This window comes from Muntiacus reevesi, chromosome 3, assembly GCF_963930625.1.
Source record: "Muntiacus reevesi chromosome 3, mMunRee1.1, whole genome shotgun sequence".
NCBI classification, from domain to species: domain Eukaryota; kingdom Metazoa; phylum Chordata; class Mammalia; order Artiodactyla; family Cervidae; genus Muntiacus; species Muntiacus reevesi.
Window position 1 is genome coordinate 8,490,494 of NC_089251.1, and position 16,478 is coordinate 8,506,971.

Consider the following 16,478-nt stretch of genomic DNA (forward strand, 5'->3'; position numbering starts at 1 on the left):
AAGCTGTGACTTTTCCACCTATTCTATTGAGAAATCTGCGGTAAGTAAGGACGAGTATTCTCCTTTAACCTTTCATCTCGAAGTATATCCATCCATCCTGGCTTCTTCATTAAAATAATATCTGACTAGCAGTCTCTGATATTAAATTCCCAGTAAAATACTTCGGAAGATTGCACAAAAGATGACAATTCATGAGTCTGAGACTGATTTTCCAACCTATGGCCAGAATATCAGGACATTTTCTACCTATTCTATGGCCAATGGAGAAGAATTGGGAAACCTATTTGGTCACTGACTTTGCTGGCTGAAACAAAACAAATCTGTGGTCATCACAGAAAGCTGGATGGCAATTTATTTTTCTCTTCCCCATCTCCTTTGGGCTAAGAAACCCTGCGTCTATACAAAGAGTAACAATAAAACACTGGGAGTCGTCTTTTTATTGCATGAGCACTGCATTTTAAGATAGACCTAGCCACTCCAGCACCTCTTTTTCCTCTCCAAGAAAACATTGGGTAAGACGGGGGCAGGGAGAGAGACAAAGTCTATGTTAGAAAAATGTAGCTTTAGGATTTCCCTGATGGCCCAGGGGCTAAGAATCTGCGCTCCAAATGCAGGGGACCAAGTTCCACCCCTGGTCAAGGAACTAGGTCCCACATGCCACAACTAAAGATCCCGCGTGCTGCAGCTGAAGATCAAAGATCTCGAGTACTGCAACTAAGATACAGTGCAACCAAATAAACAGATATTTTAAAAAAGAAAGAAAACACAGTCTTCATAAGTGAAGGGCCATAGGCAGGGAGAGAGACAGGGAGGGTCCTGGTAGCAGAGCACCCTGGGGGACACAGTTTTGTCAATATGCCAAGCAAGTGGTCACACCAAAGTGTGGTTGGGTATGGGGGGATTCCACCTTCATAATCTCCACCCGATTCTTTACACAGATGGTGTCTCCTCAAGTTTATGTAAAGAGTTAGGTAAACATTACTTTAATACTCCTCTTCCAACCAGGCTGCTAGCCATAGCCCTCTAAGTCCTGGCTATATGTATAAATTCTAGAGCCACCGGTTCAGAGCAGCAAAAAGCCAAGCATGGAGGACATCCTATCCCTTCCCAGCAGAGCTTCACTAGAGAAACACCAATCAGACCCTGGATATTGATCAGGGAGCTTTGCATAGCCACCAGCCATCCAGATATTTGATTCAGAGAAGCTGCGGTACCCAAAAGGACAATGAGAGCTCAGGGTCAGTTGTACATTTTGTCTCTTGAAAATAAAAGGTCTGAGTGGCTCTTTGTATTTGTCTAAAGATTCTGTATTATAAAAAGGAAAAAAAAATCACAAACATGGGAGTTATTTAAAATAATGTTATATATGATCCTAAAAACTGAAAAAAGAAGCACATCATTTTTTACTATGAAACCAAAACAAAAGATTTAAAAAGCATCTGTTGTCCTCAATAAGACAGAGGACAATTTTTACAATAAGTGGGTAAAGCTTGTGGAAGTGGGCAAGATAAATGAGGGCCAAAAAATGCAAATATAGGATTAAAATTAAAAATCCTCATTGGAGGAGGAAAGTGAAATGTTTATTGTATAAAACAGAGAGAGTAATATGTTTATCATTTGAGATGCCTTCCCAGAATGAAGAGGAACAAAATATAAAATAATGAGAAAGAAAAGACAGTGACAGAGGACAGAGAAAAAGACCTTCCTTACTATTTCAAGAGGAAAAATGAGCAATAATCAAACATACCTCTGAAGAAAATATTCATCCATGACATAAGACCTGGGTCTAAGAATCACAAAGATGCAATGTTTTAGTCAAAATTGCTGAGAAGAGAAAGACATAGAGAAACTATGAGAAACATTTTAAAAATAAAAGAAGAAAGTCTGAGAAAGATCAAGATAGGAAAAGTTACCAATAAAGAAAATAAACTAAAATTTCACAGGCTTCTTTCTGAACACTAAAAGGAAGAAAGTAACTGTTTTGGCTTGAATGGTATTCCCTGTGCTCCCATTCCAAACACCTTTGCATCCACCAGGAATCTCAGAATATGCCCTCATTTGCAAAGAGGGTCTTTGCAGATGTAATTAGACAAGTTAAGATGAATTCACTGGATCAGGGTGGGACTTAAGTCCAATGGCTGGTATCTCTCTTTAAAAAAAAAAAACATAATTAATTTGGTTGCTCCAGGTCTTAGCTGTAGCATGTGAGATCTAGTTCCCTGACCAGAGACTGAACCCATACCCGCTGCACGGGCAGCTCGGAGTCTTGACCACTGGATCACCAGGGAAGTCCCAGCTGGTATCTTTACAAGAGAAAAGAGGGTGATGCAGATACAGAAATGCAGGCTAGGAGGCCATATGATGCAGAAGCAGAAACTAGAGTGATGTAGCTACAAGTCAAGGATGTCAGGGATTACTGGCAACCCCAGAAGCTGGACGAGGTGAGGGACAAAAGTCGTCCCTCAAACCTTCAGAGCAAGTGCAGTGCTGCCAACATCTTGACTTCAGACTTCTAGCCTCCAGAACTATGAGAGAATAAATTTCTGTTGTTTTAAGCCATTTATGTGTTCGTGCTAAGTCACTTCAGTCGTGTCCGACTAAGGATCTTTGATCTTTGTTGTGGCAAGGAAACTCTTGGTTGAAGCATGTAGGATCTAGTGCCCAGACCAGGGATCGAACCTGGGTCCACTGCATTGGAGTGGGAAGTCTTAACCATTGGACCACCAGGGAAGTCTTTTATTGTTCTCCTTTTTTTTTTTAATTTTATTTTATTATTATTATTATTTTTTGTTGTTGTTGTTCTTCTTTACTTAAAAACAAAGTAGTCTCTGGACGTCCTCGAAGATCAAATGATAAACCTGTAAGGAGTTAAGTCACTTTCACAATGGAAGATTGTGGAGGGAAAAAAAAAAAAAGCACACTATTTGGCTCATTCCAGACATGCCAAATCAGAGCCTGAATCTTAAATAGATTCCTCAAGTGATTTTTATGCACAATAAGGGGTACTAGAGGGCTTCCCAGGTGGTACAGTGGTAACAAATCTACCTGTCAATGAAGGAGAGACAAGACATGTCTCGGGTTTGATCCCTGGGTCAGAAAAATCCCCTGGGGGAGAAAATGGCAACCCACTCTAGTATTCTTGCCTGGAGAATGCCATGGACAGAGGAGGCTGGTGGGCTACAGCCTATGGGGTCACAAAGCGTTGGATACGACTGAGCATGCACACATGATGATGACAACAGAGGGGCACTGGAGCATAGCTTATAAGAGAGGGGAGGTCACAGAACTTCTAAATAAATATAACCTACTGTGCCTAAGACGGGAGACAGACCAGCTCAGCAACGTACAAGCTGTGTGACTTTGGACAAGTTAATTAATCTCTTTGAACTTCAGTAACCTCATCTGTAAAATGGGGGTAACAAAAGTATCTATAAAACTATCAGGTAGTTGTGAAATTTATATGAGTAGGTATGAAAAGTGAAAGTGTTAGTCGCTCAGTCGTGTCCGACTCTTTGTGACTCTGTGACTGTAGCCTGACAGAATCCTTTGTCCATGGAATTCTCCAGGCAAGAATACTGGAGTGGGTAGCCATTCCTTTCTCTAGGGGATCCTCCCGACCCAGGGATCCAACCCAGGTCTCCTGCATTGCAGGCAGATTCTTTACCATCTGAGCCACCAGGGAAGTCCCATGAATACATAATACATATTTCCATGCATACATATATATTTCCATGCATACATATATATTTCCATGCATACATATATATATATCTATGTCTATCTCTCTCTCTCCTCAAAAGACTGTCTGGCATTGTACATGCACACCCATGTGAATAAGAGAAACTTAGCCAGGAAATCTATTGAGAATACAAAACCAATCGAATTTGGTAAGAGACTGGATGTGAGCTTTGGGTGATTTCCTAGTTTCTGAAATTAGCAATGGCTGCGATTCATGGGGTCGCAAAGAGTCAGACACGACTGAGCGACTGAACTGAACTGAAGATAAAGCCATTCTCTAGCGGTGTGGGAGGGTAAAGAGGGAGGATTGAGTTCAATACTGGGCATTTTAAGGTTCAGTTGCCCATGGGGATGTCCTGTGGGCGTATGAGCAGATGGCCTTAGATGCTGTGGATAGAGACCTGGGAAGAATATACGGATTTGTGAGCCACCAGCCTGAAGACAGTACCTGAAGCCATGAGGATAGGAAATGTCACGAGGAAGAGCAGATCAGGTGAGAAGGGTGTCTTGAGACAGAACCCTGAGAAGCATCCAAATGTGAGGACCAGACGGGAAAGAAGCAGAGGAGGTACAGTAGAGAGGTAGGAGGAAAAACACAAAAGAGCAGACACACAGACACTGGGGGAGGGGAACGTGTTAAGAGGGCGCATGCGCAGAGCGGCCCATGAGCTAAAGCCTAGACGCGTCTCTTTAGTGACCTTGGCAAGTGCAGGATTAGTGGGAACAAGAAAAGAGAGCATTCAAAGTCGGATTCATAAGGGAATTTGTGGAACTATCGCAGGGATCGAAAAGAGAATTTAGAGTGGCTGAAATGTATTCCTAAAGTAATGATAAAGTCTTCACATCTATTCAGCAAACACAGCTTGAGATTATATTTTAAAACACTGCACCATAGAGATAACCGCAAAAGACCAATTAAAAGACTGAGGCCAAAAACTATACAATCCTTTTCTTACACATAAAGGAACCCAAAGTAACAGCTTTAATTAAATATGTAAAATACTTTGATATAAAAAATTAGAATATTAATTGTGGCATGAAACTGGCGACCCTTTTTGTGTTGGTCACAGCAGATGACACTAGGTTTGGGCATGATTTTTCCTAAATTCACCCAGTGTGGGGAACAGGGGAGCAAATTTTAGACCCCACAGATCTTCTCCCTTTCTACCAAGAAGGTGAAGCTGCAACCTGGGGATAGAGGTATACCCTAAGGAAACAGGACTTGCCCTGAGACAGAAGAAAGCTGAAGACAAGGGTCTCAGCTTGGGGCTGCTGAGAGAGATCTGAATGAAGCCTCAAATACTCTGGGTCCTGCAGCCCTGGGGAAATCTGTCCCAAGCTGTCTGCTAGGAGGCAGCTAATAAGTTAAAAGTGTTAGACTTAGTTCTGAGGGTCTAACAAAGAGCTATAAATGTTCAGAAACCATATGGTGAAAGGTTGGCAAAAAGGTAAGATTCCTTTTCAAGGTAATACCACTAAAAGAAGTAGAAGGGTGGCTTTCAGATTCTTGGTGTGTGTTCATGGCTGCCAAGTGCTGCATCAGGAAAAAGCTACTTGGCTGCACTGGGTCCTGGCTGCAGCAGGCAGCATCTAGTTCCTTGGCCAGGGACTGCACCCGGGCCCCTGCACTGGAAGCTGGGGTCTTAACCACTGATCACCAGAGGAATCCCAAGTACTACTTCTTTGATCACGCATGCAAGCATGCTAAGTCGCTTCAGTCGTGTCTGACTCTTTGTGACCTTATGGACTGTAGCCTGCTAGGCTCCTCTGTCCATGGGATTCTCCAGGCAAGAATACTGGAGTGGGTTGCCATTCCCTTCTTCAGTCTTTGATCACAGACCTGCCTAAATAAATAAGTAAATACTGGTTCTTAAAAATATCTTCCAGAAAAGAAAATACTTTGTATTCATAAAAACAGTATTTGTTGTTCAGTCGCTCAGTTGTGTCCGACTCTTTGTGACCCATGGCCTGTAGAACACCAGGCTTCCCTGTCCATCACTATTTTCCAGAGTTTGCTCAAACTCATGTTCATTGAGATGGTGATGTCATATTTTTGCTCAAGCTTAAAATTTATTTTTGCTACAACTGATGATACATACTGCCAAGCCTTGTTGTACTAAAAGTTGAAGTGGGCACATGACAGGACCTGGTGTAAGGCAGAAGTCACTTTGGCACAAGTGAGAAGTGAGAGGCAATAGATATCAAGCAGGCATCCAATAAAGACTGGGTATCTGAGACACACATGAGAATTTTCCTCTAGTATACAAGAGATCACAGGTAGAAAACTCGATTTGCTGTGAAGAATTAACCAATAAACAGTATGCCAACAGTTTGCATCTCTGGTTACACAAAATATAAACTGTATTAAACACTGAGAAAAATTTGAAAGTATTTATTTGTGTTTAAATATTTATTTGGCTGTTTGTCTTAGTTGTGGCATGTGAGGTCTAGTTCCCTGACCAGGGATCAAACCTGGACCCTCTGCATTGGGAGCAAAGAGTCTCAGTCACTGGACCACCAGGGAAGTCCTGAAAATATTTTTATAGTGCACCAGGGACCTATATCCCACCAGCTGAAGATTCCTGGAGTCACAGAACAAAGACCCCAGGGTTCCAGCAGAAGGTGTAGGAGTTAGAGATTGTGAGCTGAGCTGACGGTGCAGTGGCAGGAGGGAGTGTCACCCAAAGAAGGACGTGGGGGCACACAGGAACGGAAGACTTGTGTGCCTACCAGGAACCTGGCATGAGTTGCCCAGGCCTGTGGAGGGAGGAGTGGAGTGTTTGCAGTTCTAGTTTTGAAACTAGAGAGCACACTGGTGCCAAATATCCCTGGAGTGGCTGTTTCCAAGGGTGATTTTGCCTGGAAAAACTTGGAGGACTTGTCTGATATTCTTACTACGGTATGTGTTAAGCTAGTTGATTTGGAAGACTTTTGGACCCCAACTAACACAGGGCTCAGTGCTCAAAGCAGTCACCAAATAGCTGGGCAGGGGATGCTAATTCTTCCCAGGTGTAGTTGATCCTAGGAAAATAGGTCATAGAAGCCCTGATCAAAAAGTAGGGGAGGGAGGAGACAAAGGTCAAAACCATTCTGTGAACTAGGTTACCCTCAATGGGGGACAGAGGATGTGCTATTAAGAGCTAGAAGGTGAACACAGAAAATATTATTTTATGCTCTACCTTACTTTTTAGAAAAGATTTAAAGCGTCTTCCTGAGATATATCTCACTCAAAGGAGAAAATTAGATACAAAACAAATTTAGAACAAGGGAAAATTCAGTCAGTTCAGTTGCTCAATCGTGTCCGACTCTTTGCGACCCCATGAATCGCAGCACGCCTAGCCTCCCTGTCCATCACCAACTCCCGGAGTTTACTCAAACTCATGCCCATCGAGTCGGTGATGCCATCCAGCCATCTCATCCTGTCGTCCCCTTCTCCTCCTGCCCCCAATCCCTCCCAGCATCAGGGTCTTTTCCAATGAGTCAACTCTTCACATGAGGTGGCCAAAGTATTGGAGTTTCAGCTTCAGCATCAGTCCTTTCAATGAACACCCAGGACTGATCTCCTTTAGGATGGACTAGTTGGATCTCCTTGCAGTTCGAGGGACTCTCAAGAGTCTTCTCCAACACCACAGTTCAAAAGCATCAACTCTTTGGTGCTCAGCTTTCCTCACAGTCCAACTCTCACAGGTGTGGGTAAATAAACTGAAAACAAGAGAATAAGATTAGGCTGCCTGTTAGATAGTCTTTTAAGGCTGTTCAAGGCAAGCCATAAATAGGGTCCTGAGCTTCATAGAGGCCAGTGCAAAGAGGAAAAAACCCATTTAGAGGATGTCCACTGCATATAAGGTTAACAACGAAGCTGCTTTTTGGTCCTGGGAAAACTTTTCTCTCTTAAAGGAGATACTGTGTGACAGATGAAATCCTCAAGTGCTTCCTCCCAAGTGACACACCATCCAGAGTCATACGGCTCTTTTCTGATCTGTCCATCAGTGCAAGTTAAAGGCATAACATAACCCAAGAGAGGTCCAAATTATATATAATTATATATATATTAGCTGAAATTATATATTTCAGCTAACACTTAAAGCAGAGCTACTTTATGCTGTTGATTAAGGACAGAGATGGGCTCCCCAGGTGGCACTAGTGGTAAAGAACCTACCTGCCAAAGCAGGAGACGTGGGATCGATCCCTGGGTTGGGAAGATCCCCTAGAGAAGGGCATGGCAACCTACCCCAGTATTCTTTACTGGAGAATCCCATGGATGGAGGAGCCTGGGGGGCTACAGTTGATAGGGTTGTACAGAGTCGTACATGACTGAAGTGACTTAGCATGCACACATCCGAGGGATGTTAGAGATGTTTGCTCTAATAATCACCCAATTTCCTTAGAAAACAGCCTAGGCTCATAGGCTGAGAGATTAAGCACAGGGCTCTTAGAGTCAGACAGATCGGGGCTTAAGTGTTACCTCTACTAGCTGTGGGATCTCTCCGAGATCATCTGATAAATGAGAATCCATTCAATGTCCACCAACATTTTCTGAGCATCAACAGTGTGTGGTGAAATAAAAAACTGCTGGTGGTCATTTGGGAGAATTAAATAGGTAAATGCATCTAAAGTATTTAGCTCATTGACTGGTACATAGTAAACATTCAATAAACAGCAACTAATAAACATAATAAAAGATTTCTAGTTCCATTCTAATGTATAAATATGACTAAGGTCTCAAAGTTCTGCATTACTAAAAATGGGTGCAATAATTTTAGCCTGGAAAATGTTCAACATAAGCATTCCTAATCATCCACAAAGGCATCAAAATATCAAAAAGAGCGCCATAGTTTCTAACCATGTTAAACTCACTGATGCATGCACATGTGCAAAGTTGCTTCACACTCTGTGACCCCATGAACTGTAGTCCACCAGGCTCCTTTGTCCATGGGATTCTTGAGGCAAGAATACTGGAGTGGGTTGCCATGCCCTCCTCCAGGGGATCTTCCCGACCAAGGGATCGAGCCTGAGTCTATTACAATGGCAGTCAGGTTCTTTACACTAGCACCAGCTGGGAAGCCCCAACTCATTGATAATTCCAAGATAAATGTTATGTTTTGCGGTACCTACATGAGTAAACCTGCTATCAAAGCCTTAGATATAAGCCAGTTAAGTATTAAAGAACATCTGCCAAAATTATGATTCTAGTTGTAGAAGACAGAAGTCGTGATGTTTTGATGCTCCTAGGGGAGATATTCTGGTACCTTCACTCATTTCTCAATTCGGTGATACTACACAGAACATAATTCTCCCATAAAATGCCTCTGAAAACAAAAAGCCTACTCAACCCTGAATAGAGAACAAAACTGTGCTGTATTAGGGATGCTGGGCAGGCAGCTAAATCACTCATTAGCCAAGAATCATCTAAAGCACAACAGTCCCACAGGCGTAATTCAAGTTCGTGCCTGAGCAAAAATACAAATGACTATATATCAGACTTCAAAAGTTGTCACACAGTCAAAACCTCGATATTAAAATCTGCAGATGCCAATCAAGTTTATGACAAACCTTTCTTGTGGGTGTACTCAGTATAGCCAGGTATCCTTTGTGGCCACTCTGAGTTCAAAACAATAAAACCATGCTATCCTCACGAAGAGACATTTATACATTTCTTTCTGATATACCAGGGTAGCAGGTAGCTGGTTCAAATGCAGGCTTGACTCATTTGAGTACAAGTTTAAAAAGGAATAGACAATATGCATGCGTGCTAAGTTGCCTCAGTCATGTCCAACTCTTTGTGACCCCATGGACTGTAACCCACCAGTCTCCTCTGACCATGGGATTCTCCAGGCAAGAATACTGGAGTGGGTTGTCATGCTTTCCTCCAAGGGATCTTCCTGACCCAGGGATCAAACCCAAGTCTCTTACGTCTCCTGCATTGGCAGGCCAGTTCTTCACCAGAAGCGCCACCTGGGAAGCCCAATGGACAATATACCCTCCTGTTTTATCCTGGATTTGAAATTAGCTACAGATCATGGCTTCCCTAGAATTACCCAGTTGTGGGCTTATATGAGGATCAGCAGCTAGGCTGGAAAAGGAGAGGCCCATATGATGCCCATATCATTCATCATTCGTAACACATCAGTTTCTTACCCATTGAGTCAAAGGCCAAGAAAAGATCAATAAAAGCTACAAACAATCTTATGCCTTTCCTGACAGATTTCGATATGAAGTGATAAAGAATGGTCGATGGGGTAATAGCTGTGCCTTGCTTAGAATGCTGCCACGAGAGACCAGACTTTCAATTCATCACGAAGAAAAACGGCAAACATTTCAGATGGAATGCACTGCAAGCTGATGAGTCTAACTATACTGGGGAGGGGGAAAATCACAGAAGCTTGTTTTTCCTTTTCTTTCTTTATTTTTGATGGGTTAGGCTATTCTCTAATTCCAACCAAACTGAACCATTTATTCATTCAATTAATTTTTACTAAGTAACTAAAGCTAAGCACTGTGGTTGGTATGAGGGACACAGTGCTAAGTCAAGAGCCTTGATTCCTGTTTTTATAGGGTTTATAATTCATATCATTGTTTGTGGAATTTAAAAAAAGTGCCAGGGATAACAGTTCACCTGCAGAAGATGACATTTTAACCAGGTGATGGAACTTTTAAATCATCTACTCTATGAGGACATATTATAGACATACTGGAGACTTCCTTCTCAGCTCATACTCTTTGAAACTGACTCTTCCCCATATCCTTTCCAAATAGAATCTGCCCACAAACTTTGCTGAGTGGGTCTAGGAAACCACATTTATACCACATGACCCTGCCCCTCCACCACCACCCTACCTTGAACTCAACTGTTTGAATCAGGGATAGATAACTGGACCTGCAGAACCAATCCATAACATTCTTTTTGGAATTTGAAATTAGGGTCCAAGAATGAATAGACTACAGTGGACACAAGGACTGCAAGACTAGAAATGGGGTGGAGGACTAGAAACCAATTTAGTAATAAAAAAAAAAAAACTGAATGAGAATTTAGTATATGCCAAGGCCTAGAAATCTCAAGAAAGACACAGTTTCCACCCTCCCCTCTAGTGGATGAGAGGATAGTCAGTAAACAAATATTGATTGTGATAAACACCATTAAGAAAATAAAGAGGATGCTGAGTTAGAGACGTCCAAAATGAGGAGGATGACTTCAGCGAGGGTGATCGGGGAGGCCTCCCTGAGAAGATGGCATTTAAGTTGAGATCAGCGGTGAGAAATGCTAGGAAAGCCCATTCCAGGAAGAGGGAAAAGCACATGCAAAGGACAGGTAGGAACTCAAACTGTTCTAGAGAGGAAAATCAGGCCACTGAAGCACAGTGAGTGAGCAGCTCATGGGAAGGTGGGAGTGGAAGGCAGAACAGGGACCATGAAGGATCTCTTTGGGCTTTGTAAAGGGTCTGGGCTTGCATTGCAATGGGCCACAGATGAGATTTATGAAAGAAAAGATACTGTGTTGTCAATATTTTAAAGCATCACTTGAGCAGGTACCTGTATACCAATGTTCACAGTAACATTATTCACAAGAGATAAAAAGTGGAAACCCAAGAATTCATCAATAGGGGAATGGAAAAACAAAATGTGGTATATACACACGATGGAATATTATTCAGCCAGAAAAAGGAATGGAATTCTGATATATGTGACAACATAGATAAACCCTGAAAATATTGAAATAAATCAGACAAAAAAGGGCAAAAGGTGTATAATTCCACATTGAATAGGCAAATTCATTGTGACAAAAGATAAAGCAGAGGTTGCCAGGGAGCAGGCGGAATGGGGAGTCATTGTTTAATGGGTACAGTGTCTATCTGGAATGATGAGAAATGTTCTGAAAGTAGATAGTGCTGATAGTTGCATAACCTGGCGAATATACATAATGGGCCTGAATTGTACACTTAAAAATGGTAAATTTTATTTTGTGAATATTTCACCATGATAAAAAGAAGTATTAAAAAAAACCCAAACACCGCTGCTGGGAGAAAATGGACTGGAGAGAGGCGACTGTGCTGTCGCGGAAGCTGGCGTGCAAAGGGAGGCTGTGCTGGCACGCAGAGCAAAGTGAAGCTGAGAAACCACAGGGGCCGAGAGAAAAGAGGAGAGCTGCCTGATGGCGTCCCAGTCACATGCAGCCCAGCTGTGCTTCCTGCAGCACATGCCGGCGAGATTCTCCCACACCCTTTCTGTGAATTACGTTACACTGGAGCTGGACTGAGTGGATCTCCGTCCCTTGCAAGGAAACCATCCCTGATTCAGGCAGGAAACACAGCTAAGATGCAGCCTGGAGACTCAAAGTTTGAGGCCGCTGGATTCTAAAGCCAGACTACCTCCAGCTCCAGGAGAGCAGAGCAGTTGGCTTTTTCCTCCCCCCTCAGTGTCAGGCATCATGCCTGCCCCATGGTAGCAGCCTTCGACCCACAGCTGTTGAATTAGGGCTGAGAAACTCACCCGTGAGTCTGTAGAGTAGGTAGGTGTCTGAGTGCCATGGTCTCTCACCAAATGTATACCCAACTGAAACCTAGGGAACCAAGCCCCTGCATCCCCCTCACTGCTGATTTGAATGGTCAATTTCACTCTTCACAAGGACTTCTACCTAATTCCCTGAACATTAGAAGAAGTTTATGCTAAAATTTCGATTTTACAGAATCCCAAGGACCCCTCCACAAACACCCAAGATCAACTGGGTTCCCAACAATATTCATCAAACCAAGTGTAAGAAAAATTGAACTGGCTTTCTCACGAACATAGGACACACAATATGGTTTTTAATTTGATAATACTCTGTGTTCATAGATGGGAGAAAACATCTCCTTCCTTAAAACACTGGGGTCAGAATCTCAAGAGATTCTCACACGGCAAAACTGGAACTTGCTCACTGCATCGTTCCCAATCCTTGCAACTTCTGTTGTTGTTGTCCAGTCCCTCAGTCATATCTGACTTTTTGTGACCCCATGGACTGCAGCACACCAGCCCTCCCTATCCCTCAACCATCTCCTGAAGCTTTTTAACCTCTAGCACATGTCATTTCCAACTTGAGAAAACTAGAAATGACCTGATTTTACAAAAGGGGGAAAACTGTTACACAGATCATTGTTGATCACCTTACTGGTCTATCTATCACACATGAATTAAAATGGTAACTACATAACAAGAAGATACTTATAAAACACAGTTAAATGAAAAAGGAGAAAAAAAAATGAAAAAGGAGGCATGCGAAAGTAAATATATAATTTGATTACAACCATGTAGAAGTGGCATTTATAGCTATACAAGTTGGAAGGTATCAAAAGCAGAGGCAAATGCTTGCTGCAAGGTGGTGAAATTATACATAGAATTTTTAAATGTATTTAAATTTTACTTTAAATATTTAAAAAGTCAGTTATAAACACACACATATACACAAAACTGAACTGGTCAATGAGCTGCCTCATCCAGCTGGGGCTAACGGATGACCAGTCGGGGATTCTGTAAAGCAGGTGGTTCTGGCAACAGTGGCATCAACATTACGGGAACACCTGGGAACTCGTTAGAAATGAAAACTCTGAGTTCACCCCAACTTACTGAATTTGAAACTCTGGGGATGGGGTTCAGCAATTTGTTTTAGAAAGTTCACCAGGTGATTCTGATGCCTGTTCAAGCTTGAAAGTACTTCTCTCATGTATCTTCCCAGTCTGATATTCTGTGATTTCCACAAGTCTACAAAGGGTCCATCCTACACACCTATGTTGTCTCCCCCAAACACCACTCTCACTATAAGAGCGCCATACTACTTATTAGATCAGGTTCAAAGTCTTCACCTGAGAGTCAACATCCTACTTGTGCTATCAAATTTCATCTTTCCCAGTACGGTTAGTTAACAGGGACTGTGCTTCTGTGCATCATCTCATACAGTCCTCCTGACAACCCTAGAAAATAGATAATACTAATAAACTCCATTTCATAGATGAGAAAACTAAGGCAATCATACAACTAGTAAATGCTGGAACAAGAATGACTTCCAAGCACAAACTCTTAGGCACCACTGAGGTTCAGCAATGTTTACGGAGATAATAAGTAAGGGAACTGGTATATGAGGTCAGGCCTGTCTGATTTCAAAGCATACTTGCTGTGTAACCACTTAGCCCTTTAGCCCTATACTCTCTGGTGGGCAGGAACATGTGCTCATTGCCCTTCAAATCATCGTTGCCAAGAATCATGCTGTTTGCAAATATCCTCTGTCTATCTTCCTTGTTGCCAACTCACATCCCACAGCCTCCAGAAGGCCTTCCAGGCTGCTTCCCCGAGATGCCTAGCCAGAAGGGGTTGCTCCCTCCTTCTCCCAACCCCCAACAGGCCCCGTCGTGCGCCTCTCACAATATTTACCAATTCTGAATTAGTTATGCACACGCTTCTTCAGTAGAGGTGGTGGTCTGAGCTGGCATGGTATCACCAGTGACTGACATAGTACACACACCAACCAAGTCACCCAGGGGGTCTTTCATGTGACTAAATTCATTATTTAGATATATTATGTATCTTATCTGCCCAGGAGGAGGACAGTAGGAGCCTTAAAAACAAGGACCAAATCTTTCACTTAATGCATATTTCCAAGAATATACCTGGGTCAGGTACACAGTCAAACCTGTAATATATACTTGAATTCAAGTAGAATGTTACTTGTACATGATTCTGGTACATAAATTTTTCTACTTCTTAAACCCTGCAATTAATGCAGCTTATATTAATACTTTACAAATGGATCCCATCAACTCAGTTTTTGTAAATAGGCAGAAATAATAAATCTAATGTTTTTAATCATTAAATATTAACCAGAGAATTTTATGAGCACATTTTCCCAAAAATTCGTTCAAATTTCCATGCAACTGGGGAAAAAACTCACAATTCTGTCTTTTAAAATATTGAGGCTATGATAAAAAAAAAATTGAGGCTATGATACATCTTCACTGTGCCTCTTTTAAAATGAAAGCATACCCTTTTTAAAAAATCATAACACAAACCCCAATCTCTCTCATTAAGAAAAATATGAATATTTTCAATCCAGATATCTATTACCTATCACAGTCATTTATCTAGTCCAACACATATACTTGTAACAGGGGAAAAAAAGAGCTCATAGGTATTCTAACTCCTATCACATACCCAGAGAGCAAGGGTACAGAAAAATTGGAATATGTATTACAATAATATTTAAACCTCAAAAACTAGATTTAGAAACTTTTAGGAACAAGATAACATAAAAGCTAAATGCTACCTTTCCTAATACATAAATCATTTTATTTAATTACATAACACCATGAACAGAGAAAAATACCAAGCCACAACATATTTTTAACACACTGAAAGACACAGATTAAAAGTACGTAACAGTAAAAACACAACAGATAAAGATGATCAAATTATTATTACAGCCTTTCAATAGTCATTCATTCCCACCCAGTGCTTATACTGTACCCACATGGTCTAACAGTAAATATACAACAAAAGATCTGAAGAGCTTGGCGATCCTCTCTAAATTGAAATCAATGTACTACCACTGAACAGACAGTGTAAACTTACCAGCTCCACAGATCCATAATGTTTCCTACTGAAATCCCCACGTCTACAGCCTAGGTCTTCCGAGACAGAGCTGGAACAAAAATGCTTCATCAGTATTATACATAGCGATCTGGCCACAAACCTTCTGCAAAAATCCACTACCATTTGCAAAAAGGGCTGCTATGGAACAGGCTTGCCCAGCTCCTCACTGCAGGGGAGCCTCCTTGCAACAGACACAGTCCTCAGCAGCCATTGCAGAGCCCGGCTTTCATGGAGCCCTCAGTAAGAAGAAAAACACCCGAGTCATCCTTGGAGGTATAGGCAATGATTGAATTAAATATTTAGTCATTTGGAATCGATTGACATTTCCCAGGCTACTGGTGGTTTATAATTTCATTTCTGTACAACCAGAGGGGAGAGAAACCCTGCAGTAAACTTGAGGCAAGGGACAAAGCTTGCAATTATCTTTCGTTTAAAGAGAGCCTCTTTGTCCCAAATATTCTGCATAAAAATAACCAGCATTATGGAATGCTATCTAGGAGACATAAACTTTAAATAGGAGGAAAAAAAAAACCTTCAAAATCCTGGTAGGCCCCAACCCCCTCCCCTTTAATTTATGACAACATCACAATATGGAAAAAGACTAGGACTAACAGAAAAATCTCAAAATCTAACATCCAAGTATATTTAGCTTTTTCTATGTGGCAGTAGCTAATACTTTCCTAGCCCCTCCCCTTAATAAATGCTTAAATCAGATAAGAAAAATCACATATGTCGTTGAGGAAAAGCAATTAAAACAAGGGCAAAATTGTTACTGCATTTGCATCTTGAATGCACAGTTACACACTCAAAAGACACATATCTTATTGAATAGTTGGTACAGAAAGGGCTCTGAGTAGTACTCATGAAACCACCAGAGATCCACAAATACAAACAGTTTTAGTAAGTTCTGTTCTAATATGTCATGCAAACAACTCTAATAAAACAGAAAATAAAATTCCCCAGGAATGACATATTTAATATATCCCAAATATTTGGGAGTTAACATGCAAAGAAAGGTGCATTTAGTACCTTTTCATCCTTCCTTAAAAGGTAGGCTACATTTTCTAAATTACAGCCCTTCTGGCATGTTCAGAAAGAGACTGACTCTGATGCTTCGTGGCCAC

The 16,478-nt window shown here is 41.6% G+C and overlaps 1 protein-coding gene across 1 annotated transcript in view; it reads right to left on the reverse strand.

Annotated features, from left to right (window-relative positions):
* GARNL3 (GTPase activating Rap/RanGAP domain like 3) overlaps positions 1–15,477 on the reverse strand; it is a 112,837-nt gene extending 97,360 nt beyond the window's left edge. The window contains exon 1 of the mRNA XM_065927129.1: positions 15,334–15,477. Within this exon, the coding sequence (XP_065783201.1) occupies positions 15,334–15,477 (144 nt within the window). The remainder of the gene's footprint in view (positions 1–15,333) is intronic.
* Between the last annotated feature and the right edge of the window lie 1,001 nt (positions 15,478–16,478).